Source organism: Oncorhynchus mykiss, chromosome 24 (assembly GCF_013265735.2).
Source record: "Oncorhynchus mykiss isolate Arlee chromosome 24, USDA_OmykA_1.1, whole genome shotgun sequence".
Taxonomy (NCBI): Eukaryota; Metazoa; Chordata; class Actinopteri; order Salmoniformes; family Salmonidae; genus Oncorhynchus; species Oncorhynchus mykiss.
The window spans coordinates 31,341,125-31,355,981 of record NC_048588.1 but is presented as its reverse complement, the minus strand read 5'-3'; the positions used below and the strand labels follow the sequence as shown (position 1 = coordinate 31,355,981).

Below are 14,857 nucleotides of genomic sequence, written 5' to 3'. Positions count from 1 at the left end.
TTGGTAAGAGACCCAGGGGGAGTGGAATGGGAAGGGAAACACACAAAAGGGGGCGTTATGGTAGATTATACAACGGGTGGGTCTAATCCTAAGTGCTGATTCGTTAAAACTGCATTCCAGACGGTGTCTATTCCACAAGTTACCACCGGCTAAATGTAAGACGTTAAAATGCTTATTTACTCTGTTCCATCTAATTGCGCAATCCACTGTCTCATCAGCCCAGCCAGGCAATTTATGAACGTGATCTCTATAAAAATAATCTAGACATTATCTCACATTTCTTTTTGACTAACATTTAGTTTTCAAAAGCGGAGATTTGTATCTTCTACCGGATCGGTGACCCCTCGTGGGACGTTTGAGCTAACGTGTGCTTATGTGATCAGCATGACGTTGAAATGAACAAGAACATTTCCCTGGACATAGACATGTCTTATATGGGCAGAAAGCTTCCATTCTTGTTAATCTAACTGCGCTGTCCAATTTGCAGCCGCTATTACAGTGAAAGAATTACATGCTGTTGTTTTAGGAGAGTGCACAATTATGTACTTGAAAATGTATCAATAAACCAATTTGGCACATTTTGGCAGACTTGATACAACATTTTGAACAGTAATGCAATGGTTCATTGGATCCGTTGAAACTTTGCATAGACACTGCTGCCATCTAGTTGCCAAAATATAACTTGCACCTAGACTCCTAAGTCATATAATGTCCTTTCTCTTGCATTTCAAAGATGATTAAAACATTATTTAAAATATTTAAAATATAAGAAAATGCATGTTTTCTTCTTCATGTTATCTTTTACCAGAGCTCATGTGTTATATTATCCTACATTAATTTCACATTTCTACAAACTTCAAAGTGTTTCCATTCAAATAGTATCAAGATTATGCATATCCTTGCTTCAGGTCCTGAGTTACAGGCAGTTAGATTTGGGTATGTAATTTTATATGAAAACGTAAAAAAAGCTTCCGATGTCTCTCTGACATTTCCAACATTGTTGAATATTCAAATTTGATCTCCAGCTGTCGCATAGTAATGAATATGTCGGGACGAGACAGACAGGCAGGCTGCTTTTTCAGTCTAAATAATGAATCAGCATATATGGATATATACAAATAAATGTCAATAGAAAACAGGTAAAATGCAAGGAAGTGCAGCTAGTTTGCAGTCTTTCCAGCTTCAGTTTGAAGTGATTGTGTTAGCTGTGTTGTTGGCTAGCTCCTCTGAACAACAGTGTCCAGCTTCAGTTTGAAGTGATTGTGTTAGCTGTGTTGTTGGCTAGCTCATCTGAACAACAGTGTCCTGATGAGAGATCACATGTTCTATGCAAGGTGAAATCACTCATCAATAGCACATTGTTATGAATGTATCCATAAGACTGTCACTACAAAATAGCTTAAAAAATTGCAGCTACTTGTTATTCTGGCTGTACTGTTTAACGTGACTATAAGTTAGCCGTAGTTGGCTAGCTAGAACGTTGCTGTAGTTGACTAGTTAGAACGTTGTCATCCAGTATGGCAATAAAACATTTAGAACGAACGACTGGGTCACGTCCATACTGTAGATACAGAACAACAATACTTAACGACTGGGTCACGTCCATACTGTAGATACAGAACAACAATACTTAACGACTGGGTCACGTCCATACTGTAGATACAGAACAACAATACTTAACGACTGGGTCACGTCCATACTGTAGATACAGAACAACAATACTTAACGACTGGGTCACGTCCATACTGTAGATACAGAACAACAATACTTAACGACTGGCTCACGAACATACTGTAGATACAGAACAACAATACTTAACGACTGGGTCACGAACATACTGTAGATACAGAACAACAATACTTAACGACTGGGTCACGTCCATACTGTGGATACAGAACAACAATACTTAACGACTGGGTCACGGCCATACTGTAGATACAGAACAACAATACTTAACGACTGGGTCACGTCCATACTGTAGATACAGAACAACAATACTTAACGACTGGGTCACGTCCATACTGTAGATACAGAACAACAATACTTAACAACTGGGTCACGTCCATACTGTAGATACAGAACAACAATACTTAACGACTGGGTCACGTCCATACTGTAGATACAGAACAACAATACTTAACGACTGGGTCACGAACATACTGTAGATACAGAACAACAATACTTAACGACTGGGTCACGTCCATACTGTAGATACAGAACAACAATACTTAACGACTGGGTCACGTCCATACTGTAGATACAGAACAATAATACTTAACGACTGGGTCACGTCCATACTGTAGATACAGAACAACAATACTTAACGACTGGGTCACGAACATACTGTAGATACAGAACAACAATACTTAACGACTGGGTCACGTCCATACTGTAGATACAGAACAACAATACTTAACGACTGGGTCACGTCCATACTGTAGATACAGAACAACAATACTTAACGACTGGGTCACGTCCATACTGTAGATACAGAACAACAATACTTAACGACTGGGTCACGTCCATACTGTAGATACAGAACAACAATACTTAACGACTGGGTCACGTCCATACTGTAGATACAGAACAACAATACTTAACGACTGGGTCACGTCCATACTGTAGATACAGAACAACAATACTTAACGACTGGGTCACGTCCATACTGTAGATACAGAACAACAATACTTAACGACTGGGTCACGTCCATACTGTAGATACAGAACAACAATACTTAACGACTGGGTCACGTCCATACTGTAGATACAGAACAACAATACTTAACTACTGGGTCACGAACATACTGTAGATACAGAACAACAATACTTAACGACTGGGTCACAAACATACTGTAGATACAGAACAACAATACTTAACGACTGGGTCACGTCCATACTGTAGATACAGAACAACAATACTTAACGACTGGGTCACGTCCATGCTGTAGATACAGAACAACAATACTTAACTACTGGGTCACGAACATACTGTAGATACAGAACAACAATACTTAACGACTGGGTCACGAACATACTGTAGATACAGAACAACAATACTTAACGACTGGGTCACGTCCATACTGTAGATACAGAACAACAATACTTAACGACTGGGTCACGTCCATACTGTAGATACAGAACAACAATACTTAACGACTGGGTCACGTCCATACTGTAGATACAGAACAACAATACTTAACGACTGGGTCACTTCCATACTGTAGATACAGAACAACAATACTTAACGACTGGGTCACGTCCATACTGTAGATACAGAACAACAATACTTAACGACTGGGTCACGTCCATACTGTAGATACAGAACAACAATACTTAACGACTGGGTCACGTCCATACTGTAGATACAGAACAACAATACTTAACGACTGGGTCACGTCCATACTGTAGATACAGAACAACAATACTTAACGACTGGGTCACGTCCATACTGTAGATACAGAACAACAATACTTAACGACTGGGTCACGTCCATACTGTAGATACAGAACAACAATACTTAACGACTGGGTCACGTCCATACTGTGGATACAGAACAACAATACTTAACGACTGGGTCACGTCCATACTGTAGATACAGAACAACAATACTTAACGACTGGGTCACGTCCATACTGTAGATACAGAACAACAATACTTAACGACTGGGTCACGTCCATACTGTAGATACAGAACAACAATACTTAACGACTGGGTCACGTCTCTGGCAACCAAACCGATAGAACGAACAACCAGCCAACTTGGTTAACAACCCTAGATTTGTGTCGGGACTATTATCTTATGGAACGATGAAATAGTATGAATAAATGTATCAAAATAAAATGTTTCATGAAAATATGTCAATCATTATTTGAATATGTTGCCAACCCCGTTATATAAAAGTGATAATGCCCTGGAAGCCGGTGTTTGGGGCCTAACAACACCTGTGCCATTATATCCTCCAAACACCGGCCTCGAGGGCATTATCACATAAATGATTGAGGAATATAGAAGTGTCTCATTGACTACTCATCCATAATTACAGAAAAGTCCATTTAGTTTTTGAAGGACATAGTATTTTTTTATTGGAAAAAACATCACTCCAATTAACATGGCCACCAGGCAGGGAATAAAGAATGCCTATTTAAATGATCAATATTAACACTGATTGGGGCAAAAGTATTTACAATTAGAGAGCATGTGACATGAGTGATCAGTCATACTGATTGTATTTAAATCATATGTCTGTTATTTTGATGTGTAGCCAGGCTGTGGTGTAGGTCTGTTATTTTGATGTGTAGCCAGGCTGTGGTGTAGGTCTGTTATTTTGATGTGTAGCCAGGCTGTGGTGTAGGTCTGTTATTTTGATGTGTATCCAGGCTGTGGTGTAGGTCTGTTATTTTGATGTGTAGCCAGGCTGTGGTGTAGGTCTGTTATTTTGATGTGTAGCCAGGCTGTGGTGTAGGTCTGTGTAATTTATATGGACCAGGGACTGATATGACCAATAACCGGCTTGGCCTGTAGCATAGTGTTTTTCCCCCAATGTCACTCCTATAATCCCTCTCACAGTTCTCCAAGCCAAAGATTGCAGATATATTGTCATGTGTGCTCTTCTGAGAACCAACTCTTATAGTGTAAGGCAGACAAGTCAGAGTGAGCTTCGATTGGTAGATCGATACGGAGCAGGGTGTGCCTCTCATCTCACATGGTCTATTTTATTGAAGTGAATTAGAGTCTGAGCTAAGCAAACAGCAGGATCAGCTGAGGGGTTGTCATCAGCTTGTAGGATTTAGCCTCCCTCCCTCTCTCTCTGTCTGCACGTTAGGTTTCACAGCACACCCACCACAACCATGTTCTACTCTCTCAGTCAATATGTTAGCTGCTATTGACGAGAGGCTGGTGTTGCCTCTGTATCTTACCATATCTACACCTGGAACTCAATCCTAACTACAGGTCTGTGCATGAAATTTGCATTTTCCTGTATGGAGGTTGAAGGCATATCTTGAGGAAGAATTGAGCTCTTAGTAAATATGTGGGGACTATTATGGTACTGCTATTGTCCCCAGCCGGCTAGCAATTGTAATAACAAAATGGTTTATTATAATGCTGAATCCTTTTTCATCGCTTCAACAAACAACCTGGCATACACACCCTCACACTGTCCCCCCGTCCCTCCTGTCCCCCTGTCCTCCTGTCCCCCCTGTCCCTCCCACCCTGTCCCTCCCACCCCAGGTAAGGACTTCCGTGATGTGATCATAAGTGGGAACAGGAACAACAGCATCACGGAGCAGATCACAGATGTGGTGAAGCAGCCAGCGTTCATAGCGGGGATCGGAGGGGCCTGCTGGGTTATCCTCATGGGCTTCAGTATCTGGCTGTACTGGAGGAGGAAGAAGAGGAAGGGGCTCAGCAACTACGCAGGTTAGACCAGCAGGCAGGAGAGTACACACAGCAACTACGCAGGTTAGACCAGCAGGCTGGAGAGTACACACAGCAACTACGCAGGTTAGACCAGCAGGCTGGAGAGTACACACAGCAACTACGCAGGTTAGACCAGCAGGCTGGAGAGTACACACAGCAACTACACAGGTTAGACCAGCAGGCAGGAGAGTACACACAGCAACTACGCAGGTTAGACCAGCAGGCTGGAGAGTACACACAGCAACTACGCAGGTTAGACCAGCAGTCTGGAGAGTACACACAGCAACTACACAGGTTAGACCAGCAGGCTGGTGAGTACACACAGACGCTAATTCTGCACACAACATACAAACCGTACTGTGGGTGCATACACTCTACCTCTGGGAGTTTGCTTTCTGCCACCAATACAGAGCACTCAACAAACTTCCTCAAAAGCATCACTAAACTGTGTTTTAATGACTTTATTAACTCCATTGTGAAGGGATATTTCTTTCTCTCTACTGTCAAAGCAGAGTGTTGGTGTGAATCATGTTGTGATGGTTGTAATGTTTGACATGTCCTCCCACAGTGTCGATGCTATCCCTGGGTGGCAGGGGTTGCGTGGGTTGGGTTGGTGGTACAACTGATTCTCTGCTGGTCTGGCCAGTCACTCAGGACTGAGCCATGCTGGAGCTGGAGCCAGTCCATCCATCCTCCTACACCGACCCTGACATTTCAGAGTGTGGGTGCTCGACCTCAAGTCAATACAGCCAACCACGGCCTCCCGGGTGGCACAGTGGTTAAGGGCGCTGTACTGCAGCGCCAGCTGTGCCATCAGAGTCCCTGGGTTCGCACCCAGGCTCTGTCGTAACCGGCCGTGACCGGGAGGTCCGTGGGGCGACGCATAATTGGCCTAGCGTCATCCGGGTTAGGGAGGGATTGGTCGGTAGGGATCTCCTTGTCTCATTGCGCACCAGTGACTCCTGTGGTGGACCGGGCGCAGTGCGCGCTAGCCAAGGTTGCCAGGTGCATGGTGTAGCCTCGGACACATTGGTGCGGCTGGCTTCCGGGTTGGATGTGCGCTGTGTTAAGAAGCAGTACGGCTGGTTGGGTTGTGTATCGGAGGACGCAAGACATTCAGCCTTCGTCTCTCCCAAGCCCGTACGGGAGTTGTAGCAATGAGACAAGATAGTAGCTACTACAACAATTGGATACCACGCAATTGGGGAGAAAAAATGTTTTTTTTTCCACTGCCAGGCTATTCAATTATAGTGGAGGAGATAGTCAATACAGCCAACCACCATGGACAGTCTTCCACTGCCAGGCTATTCAATTATAGTGGAGGAGATAGTCAATACAGCCATCCACCATGGACAGTCTTCCACTGCCAGGCTATTTAATTATAGTGGAGGAGATAGTCAATACAGCCAACCACCACCACCGTCTTCTACTGCCAGGCTATTTAATTATAGTGGAGGAGATAGTCAATACAGCCATCCACCATGGACAGTCTTCCACTGCCAGGCTATTTAATTATAGTGGAGGAGATAGTCAATACAGCCAACCACCATGGACAGTCTTCCACTGCCAGGCTATTTAATTATAGTGGAGGAGATAGTCAATACAGCCAACCACCATGGACAGTCTTCTACTGCCAGGCTATTTGATTATAGTGGAGGAGATAGTCAATACAGCCATCCACCATGGACAGTCTTCCACTGCCAGGCTATTTAATTATAGTGGAGGAGATAGTCAATACAGCCAACCACCATGGACAGTCTTCTACTGCCAGGCTATTTAATTATAGTGGAGGAGATAGTCAATACAGCCATCCACCATGGACAGTCTTCTACTGCCAGGCTATTTAATTATAGTGGAGGAGATAGTCAATACAGCCATCCACCATGGACAGTCTTCCACTGCCAGGCTATTTAATTATAGTGGAGGAGATAGTCAATACAGCCAACCACCATGGACAGTCTTCTACTGCCAGGCTATTTGATTATAGTGGAGGAGATAGTCAATACAGCCATCCACCATGGACAGTCTTCCACTGCCAGGCTATTTAATTATAGTGGAGGAGATAGTCAATACAGCCAACCACCATGGACAGTCTTCCACTGCCAGGCTATTTAATTATATTGGAGGAGATAGTCAATACAGCCAACCACCATGGACAGTCTTCTACTGCCAGGCTATTTAATTATAGTGGAGGAGATAGTCAATACAGCCAACCACCATGGACAGTCTTCTACTGCCAGGCTATTTAATTATAGTGGAGGAGATAGTCAATACAGCCAACCACCATGGACAGTCTTCTACTGCCAGGCTATTTAATTATAGTGGAGGAGATAGTCAATACAGCCATCCACCATGGACAGTCTTCTACTGCCAGGCTATTTAATTATAGTGGAGGAGATAGTCAATACAGCCAACCACCATGGACAGTCTTCTACTGCCAGGCTATTTAATTATAGTGGAGGAGATAGTCAATACAGCCATCCACCATGGACAGTCTTCTACTGCCAGGCTATTTAATTATAGTGGAGGAGATAGTCAATACAGCCATCCACCATGGACAGTCTTCTACTGCCAGGCTATTTAATTATAGTGGAGGAGATAGTCAATACAGCCATCCACCATGGACAGTCTTCCACTGCCAGGCTATTTAATTATAGTGGAGGAGATAGTCAATACAGCCAACCACCATGGACAGTCTTCTACTGCCAGGCTATTTGATTATAGTGGAGGAGATAGTCAATACAGCCATCCACCATGGACAGTCTTCCACTGCCAGGCTATTTAATTATAGTGGAGGAGATAGTCAATACAGCCAACCACCATGGACAGTCTTCCACTGCCAGGCTATTTAATTATATTGGAGGAGATAGTCAATACAGCCAACCACCATGAACAGTCTTCTACTGCCAGGCTATTTAATTATAGTGGAGGAGATAGTCAATACAGCCAACCACCATGGACAGTCTTCTACTGCCAGGCTATTTAATTATAGTGGAGGAGATAGTCAATACAGCCAACCACCATGGACAGTCTTCTACTGCCAGGCTATTTAATTATAGTGGAGGAGATAGTCAATACAGCCATCCACCATGGACAGTCTTCTACTGCCAGGCTATTTAATTATAGTGGAGGAGATAGTCAATACAGCCAACCACCATGGACAGTCTTCTACTGCCAGGCTATTTAATTAGAGTCTGGAGATAGACATAAATTTAGTAATGCATGTAATGTTATTCAACAATGTATTTTGTACAAGTAAATTGTTATCTCTCTCAATAGTTTGGCTTTTCTCTTTTGTGACATTTATTCAATGTCTTAGAGCAAACTGACATTTGATCTTGCTACAGTCAGTCAAATGGCTGTAACCTGTCCTTCATTTCTGTTTGCTACATTTCATGTATGTTGTGTTTTCTTTGATTTGTTTCTGTTGTCTCTACATCTCTGTGGCCTCTGAGCTGCTTTCCTGGCTGCCGCCATGCACACTGGGTCATGGAGTTGGCTCCTCTCCTCTGCCCCCCTTTCGCCTCCCTGGCCCCCAGCCCCAGTGTGCAGAGGCCCCCAAAGCAACGCTTACAGCACCTCTGTAGGCTTTTAACACACGACTTCTCTGTCTTCTTGTTTTACAGTTCAGTCCTTCACCTTCACCCCTGCAGGTACTGTTCATTTGTCTGTCCACCCCCCCACCTCCTGTCACAGGTCCCTCCTCTCCTCTCCTCTCCTGCCTACATTATATATGTTTGACAGATTCCAGGTCTTGCCCAATATAAATCCAAACCCCAGCTTGAGGTGGCAAAAACCCATATTTCACACCTTTTCTTCCTGCTGGAAGAGATGGCCTGAAATAGCTTAAATTCATCATGAAAACACTCTGGATTTGTAATAGGACAGGGGGCCTGTGCACTGCAAACAGCTGTCCCATCCTTGCTCAGTCATCAGCCTGGTTGTCATACCGTACTGTACTTCTGTGTTTGGCTGTTGTGACCATCGGTGTTTCACTGAACTTCCATCCTCTGGCTGTGGTGTTCCTCTCTCTGTCTGGTATTCCTGTTGGGACTCCCCTCTGTGATAGTAGTGGGTATTCCTCCCAAAGACTCTGTACTCCCCTCGTTGATGGTAGTGGGTATTCCTCCCAAAGACTCTTCACTCTCCTCTTTGATAATAGTGGGTATTCCCCCTTAAAGACTCTTCACTCTCCTCTTTGATAGTAGTGGGTATTCCCCCTTAAAGACTCTTCACTCTCCTCTTTGATAGTAGTGGGTATTCCCCCTTAAAGACTCTTCACTCTCCTCTTTGATAGTAGTGGGTATTCCCCCTTAAAGACTCTTCACTCTCCTCTTTGATAGTAGTGGGTATTCCTCCTTAAAGTCTCTTCACTCCCCTCTTTGATAGTAGTGGGTATTCCTCCCAAAGACTCTTCACTCTCCTCTTTGATAGTAGTGGGTATTCCTCCTTACAGACTCTGTACTCCCCTCGTTGGTGGTAGTGGGTATTCCTCCTTAAATACTCTGTACTCTCCTCTTTGATAGTAGTGGGTATTCTTCCCAAAGACTCTGTACTCCCCTCGTTGATGGTAGTGGGTATTCCTCCCAAAGACTCTTCACTCTCCTCTTTGATGGTAGTGGGTATTCCTCCTTAAAGACTCTGTACTCCCCTCGTTGATGGTAGTGGGTATTCCTCCCAAAGTCTCTTCACTTTCCTCTGTGATAGTAGTGGGTATTTCTCCCAAAGACTCTTCACTCTCCTCTTTGATAGTAGTGGGTATTCCTCCCAAAGACTCTTCACTCTCCTCTGTGATAGTAGTGGGTATTCCTCCCAAAGACTCTTCACTCTCCTCTTTGATGGTAGTGGGTATTCCTCCCAAAGTCTCTTCACTTTCCTCTGTGATAGTAGTGGGTATTCCTCCCAAAGACTCTTCACTCTCCTCTTTGATGGTAGTGGGTATTCCTCCCAAAGTCTCTTCACTTTCCTCTGTGATAGTAGTGGGTATTTCTCCCAAAGACTCTTCACTCTCCTCTTTGATAGTAGTGGGTATTCCTCCCAAAGTCTCTTCACTTTCCTCTGTGATAGTAGTGGGTATTTCTCCCAAAGACTCTTCACTCTCCTCTTTGATGGTAGTGGGTATTCCTCCTTAAAACTCTTCAATCTCCTCTTTGATAGTAGTGGGTATTCCTACTTAAAGACCCTTCACTCTCCTCTTTGATAGTAGTGGGTATTCCTCCTTAAAGACTCTTCACTCGCCTCTTTGATAGTAGTGGGTATTCCTCCTTAAAACTCTTCAATCTCCTCTTTGATAGTAGTGGGTATTCCTCCTTAAAGACTCTTCACTCTCCTCTTTGATAGTAGTGGCTATTCCTCCTTAAAGACTCTTCACTCTCCTCTTTGATAGTAGTGGCTATTCCTCCTTAAAGACTCTGTACTCTCCTCTTTGATAGTAGTGGGTATTCCTCCTTAAAGACTCCTCACTCTCCTCTTTGATGGTAGTGGGTATTCCTCCTTAAAGACTCTTTACTCTCCTCTTTGATAGTAGTGGGTATTCCTCCCAAAGACTCTTCACTCTCCTCTTTGATGGTAGTGGGTATTCCTCCTTAAAGACTCTTCACTCTCCTCTTTGATAGTAGTGGGTATTCCTCCTTAAAGTCTCTTCACTCCCCTCTTTGATAGTAGTGGGTATTCCTCCCAAAGACTCTTCACTCTCCTCTTTGATAGTAGTGGGTATTCCTCCTTACAGACTCTGTACTCCCCTCGTTGGTGGTAGTGGGTATTCCTCCTTAAATACTCTGTACTCTCCTCTTTGATAGTAGTGGGTATTCTTCCCAAAGACTCTGTACTCCCCTCGTTGATGGTAGTGGGTATTCCTCCCAAAGTCTCTTCACTCTCCTCTGTGATAGTAGTGGGTATTTCTCCCAAAGACTCTTCACTCTCCTCTGTGATAGTAGTGGGTATTCCTCCCAAAGACTCTTCACTCTCCTCTTTGATGGTAGTGGGTATTCCTCCTTAAAGACTCTGTACTCCCCTCGTTGATGGTAGTGGGTATTCCTCCCAAAGTCTCTTCACTTTCCTCTGTGATAGTAGTGGGTATTTCTCCCAAAGACTCTTCACTCTCCTCTTTGATAGTAGTGGGTATTCCTCCTTAAAGACTCTTCACTCTCCTCTTTGATAGTAGTGGCTATTCCTCCTTAAAGACTCTTCACTCTCCTCTTTGATAGTAGTGGCTATTCCTCCTTAAAGACTCTGTACTCTCCTCTTTGATGGTAGTGGGTATTCCTCCTTAAAGACTCTTTACTCTCCTCTTTGATAGTAGTGGGTATTCCTCCCAAAGACTCTTCACTCTCCTCTTTGATGGTAGTGGGTATTCCTCCTTAAAGACTCGGTACTCTCCTCTTTGATAGTAGTGGGTATTCTTCCCAAAGACTCTGTACTCCCCTCGTCGATGGTAGTGGGTATTCCTCCCAAAGACCATTCACTCTCCTCTTTGATGGTAGTGGGTATTCCTCCTTAAAGACTCTGTACTCCCCTCGTTGATGGTAGTGGGTCTTCCTCCCAAATTTTCTTCACTCTCCTCTGTGATAGTAGTGGGTATTTCTCCCAAAGACTCTTCACTCTCCTCTGTGATAGTAGTGGGTATTCCTCCCAAAGACTCTTCACTCTCCTCTTTGATGGTAGTGGGTATTCCTCCTTAAAGACTCTGTACTCTCCTCTTTGATATTAGTGTGTATTCCTCCTTAAAGACTCTGTACTCTCCTCTTTGATAGTAGTGGGTATTCCTCCTTAAAGACTCTGTACTCTCCTCTTTGATAGTAGTGGGTATTCCCCCTTAAAGACTCTTCACTCTCCTCTTTGATAGTAGTGGGTATTCCTCCTTAAAGACTTGTCACTCTCCTCTTTGATAGTAGTGGGTATTCCTTCTTAAAGACTCTTCACTCTCCTCTTTGATAGTAGTGGGTATTCATCCTCAATGACTCTTCACTCTCCTCTTTGATTGTAGTGGGTATTCCTCCTTAAAGACTCCTCCCTCTCCTCTTTGATAGTAGTGGCTATTCCTCCTTAAATACTCTGTACTCTCCTCTTTGATAGTAGTGGGTATTCCTCCTTAAAGACTCTGTACTCTCCTCTTTGATAGTAGTGGGTATTCCTCCTTAAAGTCTCTTCACTCTCCTCTTTGATTGTAGTGGGTATTCCTCCTTAAAGACTATTCACTCTCTTCTTTGATAGTAGTGGGTATTCCTCCTTAAAGACCCTTCACTCTCCTCTTTGATAGTAGTGGGTATTCATCATTAAAGACTCCCTTCTCCCCTCTTTGATAGTAGTGGGTATTCCTCCTTAAAGACCCTTCACTCTCCTCTTTGATGGTAGTGGGTATTCCTCCTTAAAGACTCTGTACTCTCCTCTTTGATAGTAGTGGGTATTCCTCCTTAAAGACCCTTCACTCTCCTCTTTGATAGTAGTGGGTATTCCTCCTTAAAGACTCTTCACTCTCTTCTTTGATGGTAGTGGGTATTCCTCCTTAAAGACTCTTCACTCTCTTCTTTGATAGTAGTGGGTATTCCTCCTTAAAGACTCTTCACTCTCCTCTTTGATAGTAGTGGGTATTCCTCCTTTAATACTCTTCACTCTCCTCTTTGATAGTAGTGGGTATTCCTCCTTAAAGACTCCGTACTCTCCTCTTTGATGGTAGTGGGTATTCCTCCTTAAAGTCTCTTCACTCTCTTCTTTGATGGTAGTGGGTATTCCTCCTTAAAGACTCTTCACTCTCTTCTTTGATAGTAGTGGGTATTCCTCCTTAAAGACTCTTCACTCTCCTCTTTGATAGTAGTGGGTATTCCTCCTTTAATACTCTTCACTCTCCTCTTTGATGGTAGTGGGTATTCCTCCTTAAAGACTCTGTACTCCCCTCTTTGATAGTAGTGGGTATGCGTCCTGAAGACTCTTCACTCTCCTCTTTGATGTTCCTGTGAGGTATGCATTGGGCTTGAAGGGGTCCTTCTCTTTTTACAGGTGTTGGTGTTGATTGTGGATTATATATGTGATCATGTTGCCCTTCTAAAATATCCTCATTGGCTACTCTGGTAGTCTTCTTTATCTCTCTTCATAGCATTAAGTGGCTCTGCTACTTTATACACCATGGACTAATTGGTTCATTGCAGTTAAATTGACAACTGTAACAATGTTAGCCCCCTATACTGTAAAGGATTATCAGTACATGCTCTCCCAAAGTGGACCTGACTGGCACCAATGTTGAGCAAGCAGGCAATCAGCCTCTGTCTCTCGATGAAAGAAACTGTAAATACAGGAGAGAAAAGCCTCTGTCTGCTCACTGTACTCTCCTGGAGAGATATAGATGAAGTGAGGAGAACAGAGTCGATTACATATGAATTGAGTTCCTCAGACTGGGGTTCTTCTCTACTGGTCCTGTACCAGCAGTGTGACGGAGATAAGGCCAGTGCAGGGAGGCTGGCTGTGGTCCTGGCTGTAGCTTAGCCACTCCAGGCAACACATTCTCTCTGTGATACACCCCCTGCTCCTCTGCCCGATCTTCCTGTAGACAATCACCCACTCCCTATTCTCACCTGGTGCTCTGGCCGCTGGAAGATAAGTGTTCCACTCAAACGTACTAGTGAAACTGAAGAGTGTGTGTATTAGATTGTAAGCACACTGCACTGAGGCTAGAGGATCAGGGTGGTGTCCTCCGGGAGAGAACAATGAGTCAAGGACTGAAGGGGACGAGGAGGACTGGTTTAGATATGAATATTTTGGTGGTTGTATTTTAATGTCACTGAGTGTATGAGTGAGGTAGTGTGTCATTTAGGATGTTAGCTAGGAGATGAGGTGATGCCCACACACAGTGTCCTACTGTCTGTCCCTGACTCCTACAGTAAAGCTGTCATACAGGAAAGGTAAATCACGGGTTTTCGAGGCACGCGACCAGCAGGGAAGAAGATTTGACGGGATTTTATACGTTGATTATATCCTCACCCCTTAATACTTATTAAAGAGGATTCATCCCTATTCATATTGGAGAAAGTCCTTATCTGGAGGAAGGAGCAGGGCACAGCCACGTCAGGCTGGCTAACATTAAAGTCCTCCACAGCGGAGAATACATGTGTCTGAGCAAAGATAGGGACATCAGAGGCCTCCCTATTCTCTTCTCGCTCCTCTTCTTCCTCCTAGGAAATAGAGGGAGAGAGAGAGATACTGTAGGAGAGAGGAGAGGGAGAGAGAGAGTTACTGTAGGAGAGATAGGAGAGAGAGATACTGTAGGAGAGATAGAGAGAGAGATTCTGTAGGAGAGATAGGAGAGAGAGAGATACTATAGAAGAGAGAGAGAGATACTGTAGGAGAGATATGAGACAGAGAGAGATACTGTAGGAGAGATAGGAGCGAGATACTGTAGGAGAGATAGGAGAGAGAGAGAGATACTGTAGGAGAGAGAGAGATGCTGT

The 14,857-nt window shown here is 43.8% G+C and overlaps 1 protein-coding gene across 14 annotated transcripts in view; it reads left to right on the top strand.

The window, feature by feature from the left end:
- The window catches only part of LOC110503394 (roundabout homolog 2), a 606,556-nt gene that overhangs the window by 544,530 nt on the left and 47,169 nt on the right, over nucleotides 1-14,857 (top strand). For 8 of the 14 annotated variants that reach the window (XM_036961733.1, XM_036961727.1, XM_036961731.1 and 5 more), the window contains 3 exons: nucleotides 1-3; nucleotides 5,229-5,417; nucleotides 9,044-9,070. The exon at nucleotides 1-3 is cut by the window's left edge and continues 169 nt beyond it. In XM_036961733.1, the coding sequence (XP_036817628.1) occupies nucleotides 1-3; nucleotides 5,229-5,417; nucleotides 9,044-9,070 (219 nt within the window). The remainder of the gene's footprint in view (nucleotides 4-5,228; nucleotides 5,418-9,043; nucleotides 9,071-14,857) is intronic. The other 6 variants (XM_036961739.1, XM_036961740.1, XM_036961729.1 and 3 more) reach the window with 1 other exon arrangement.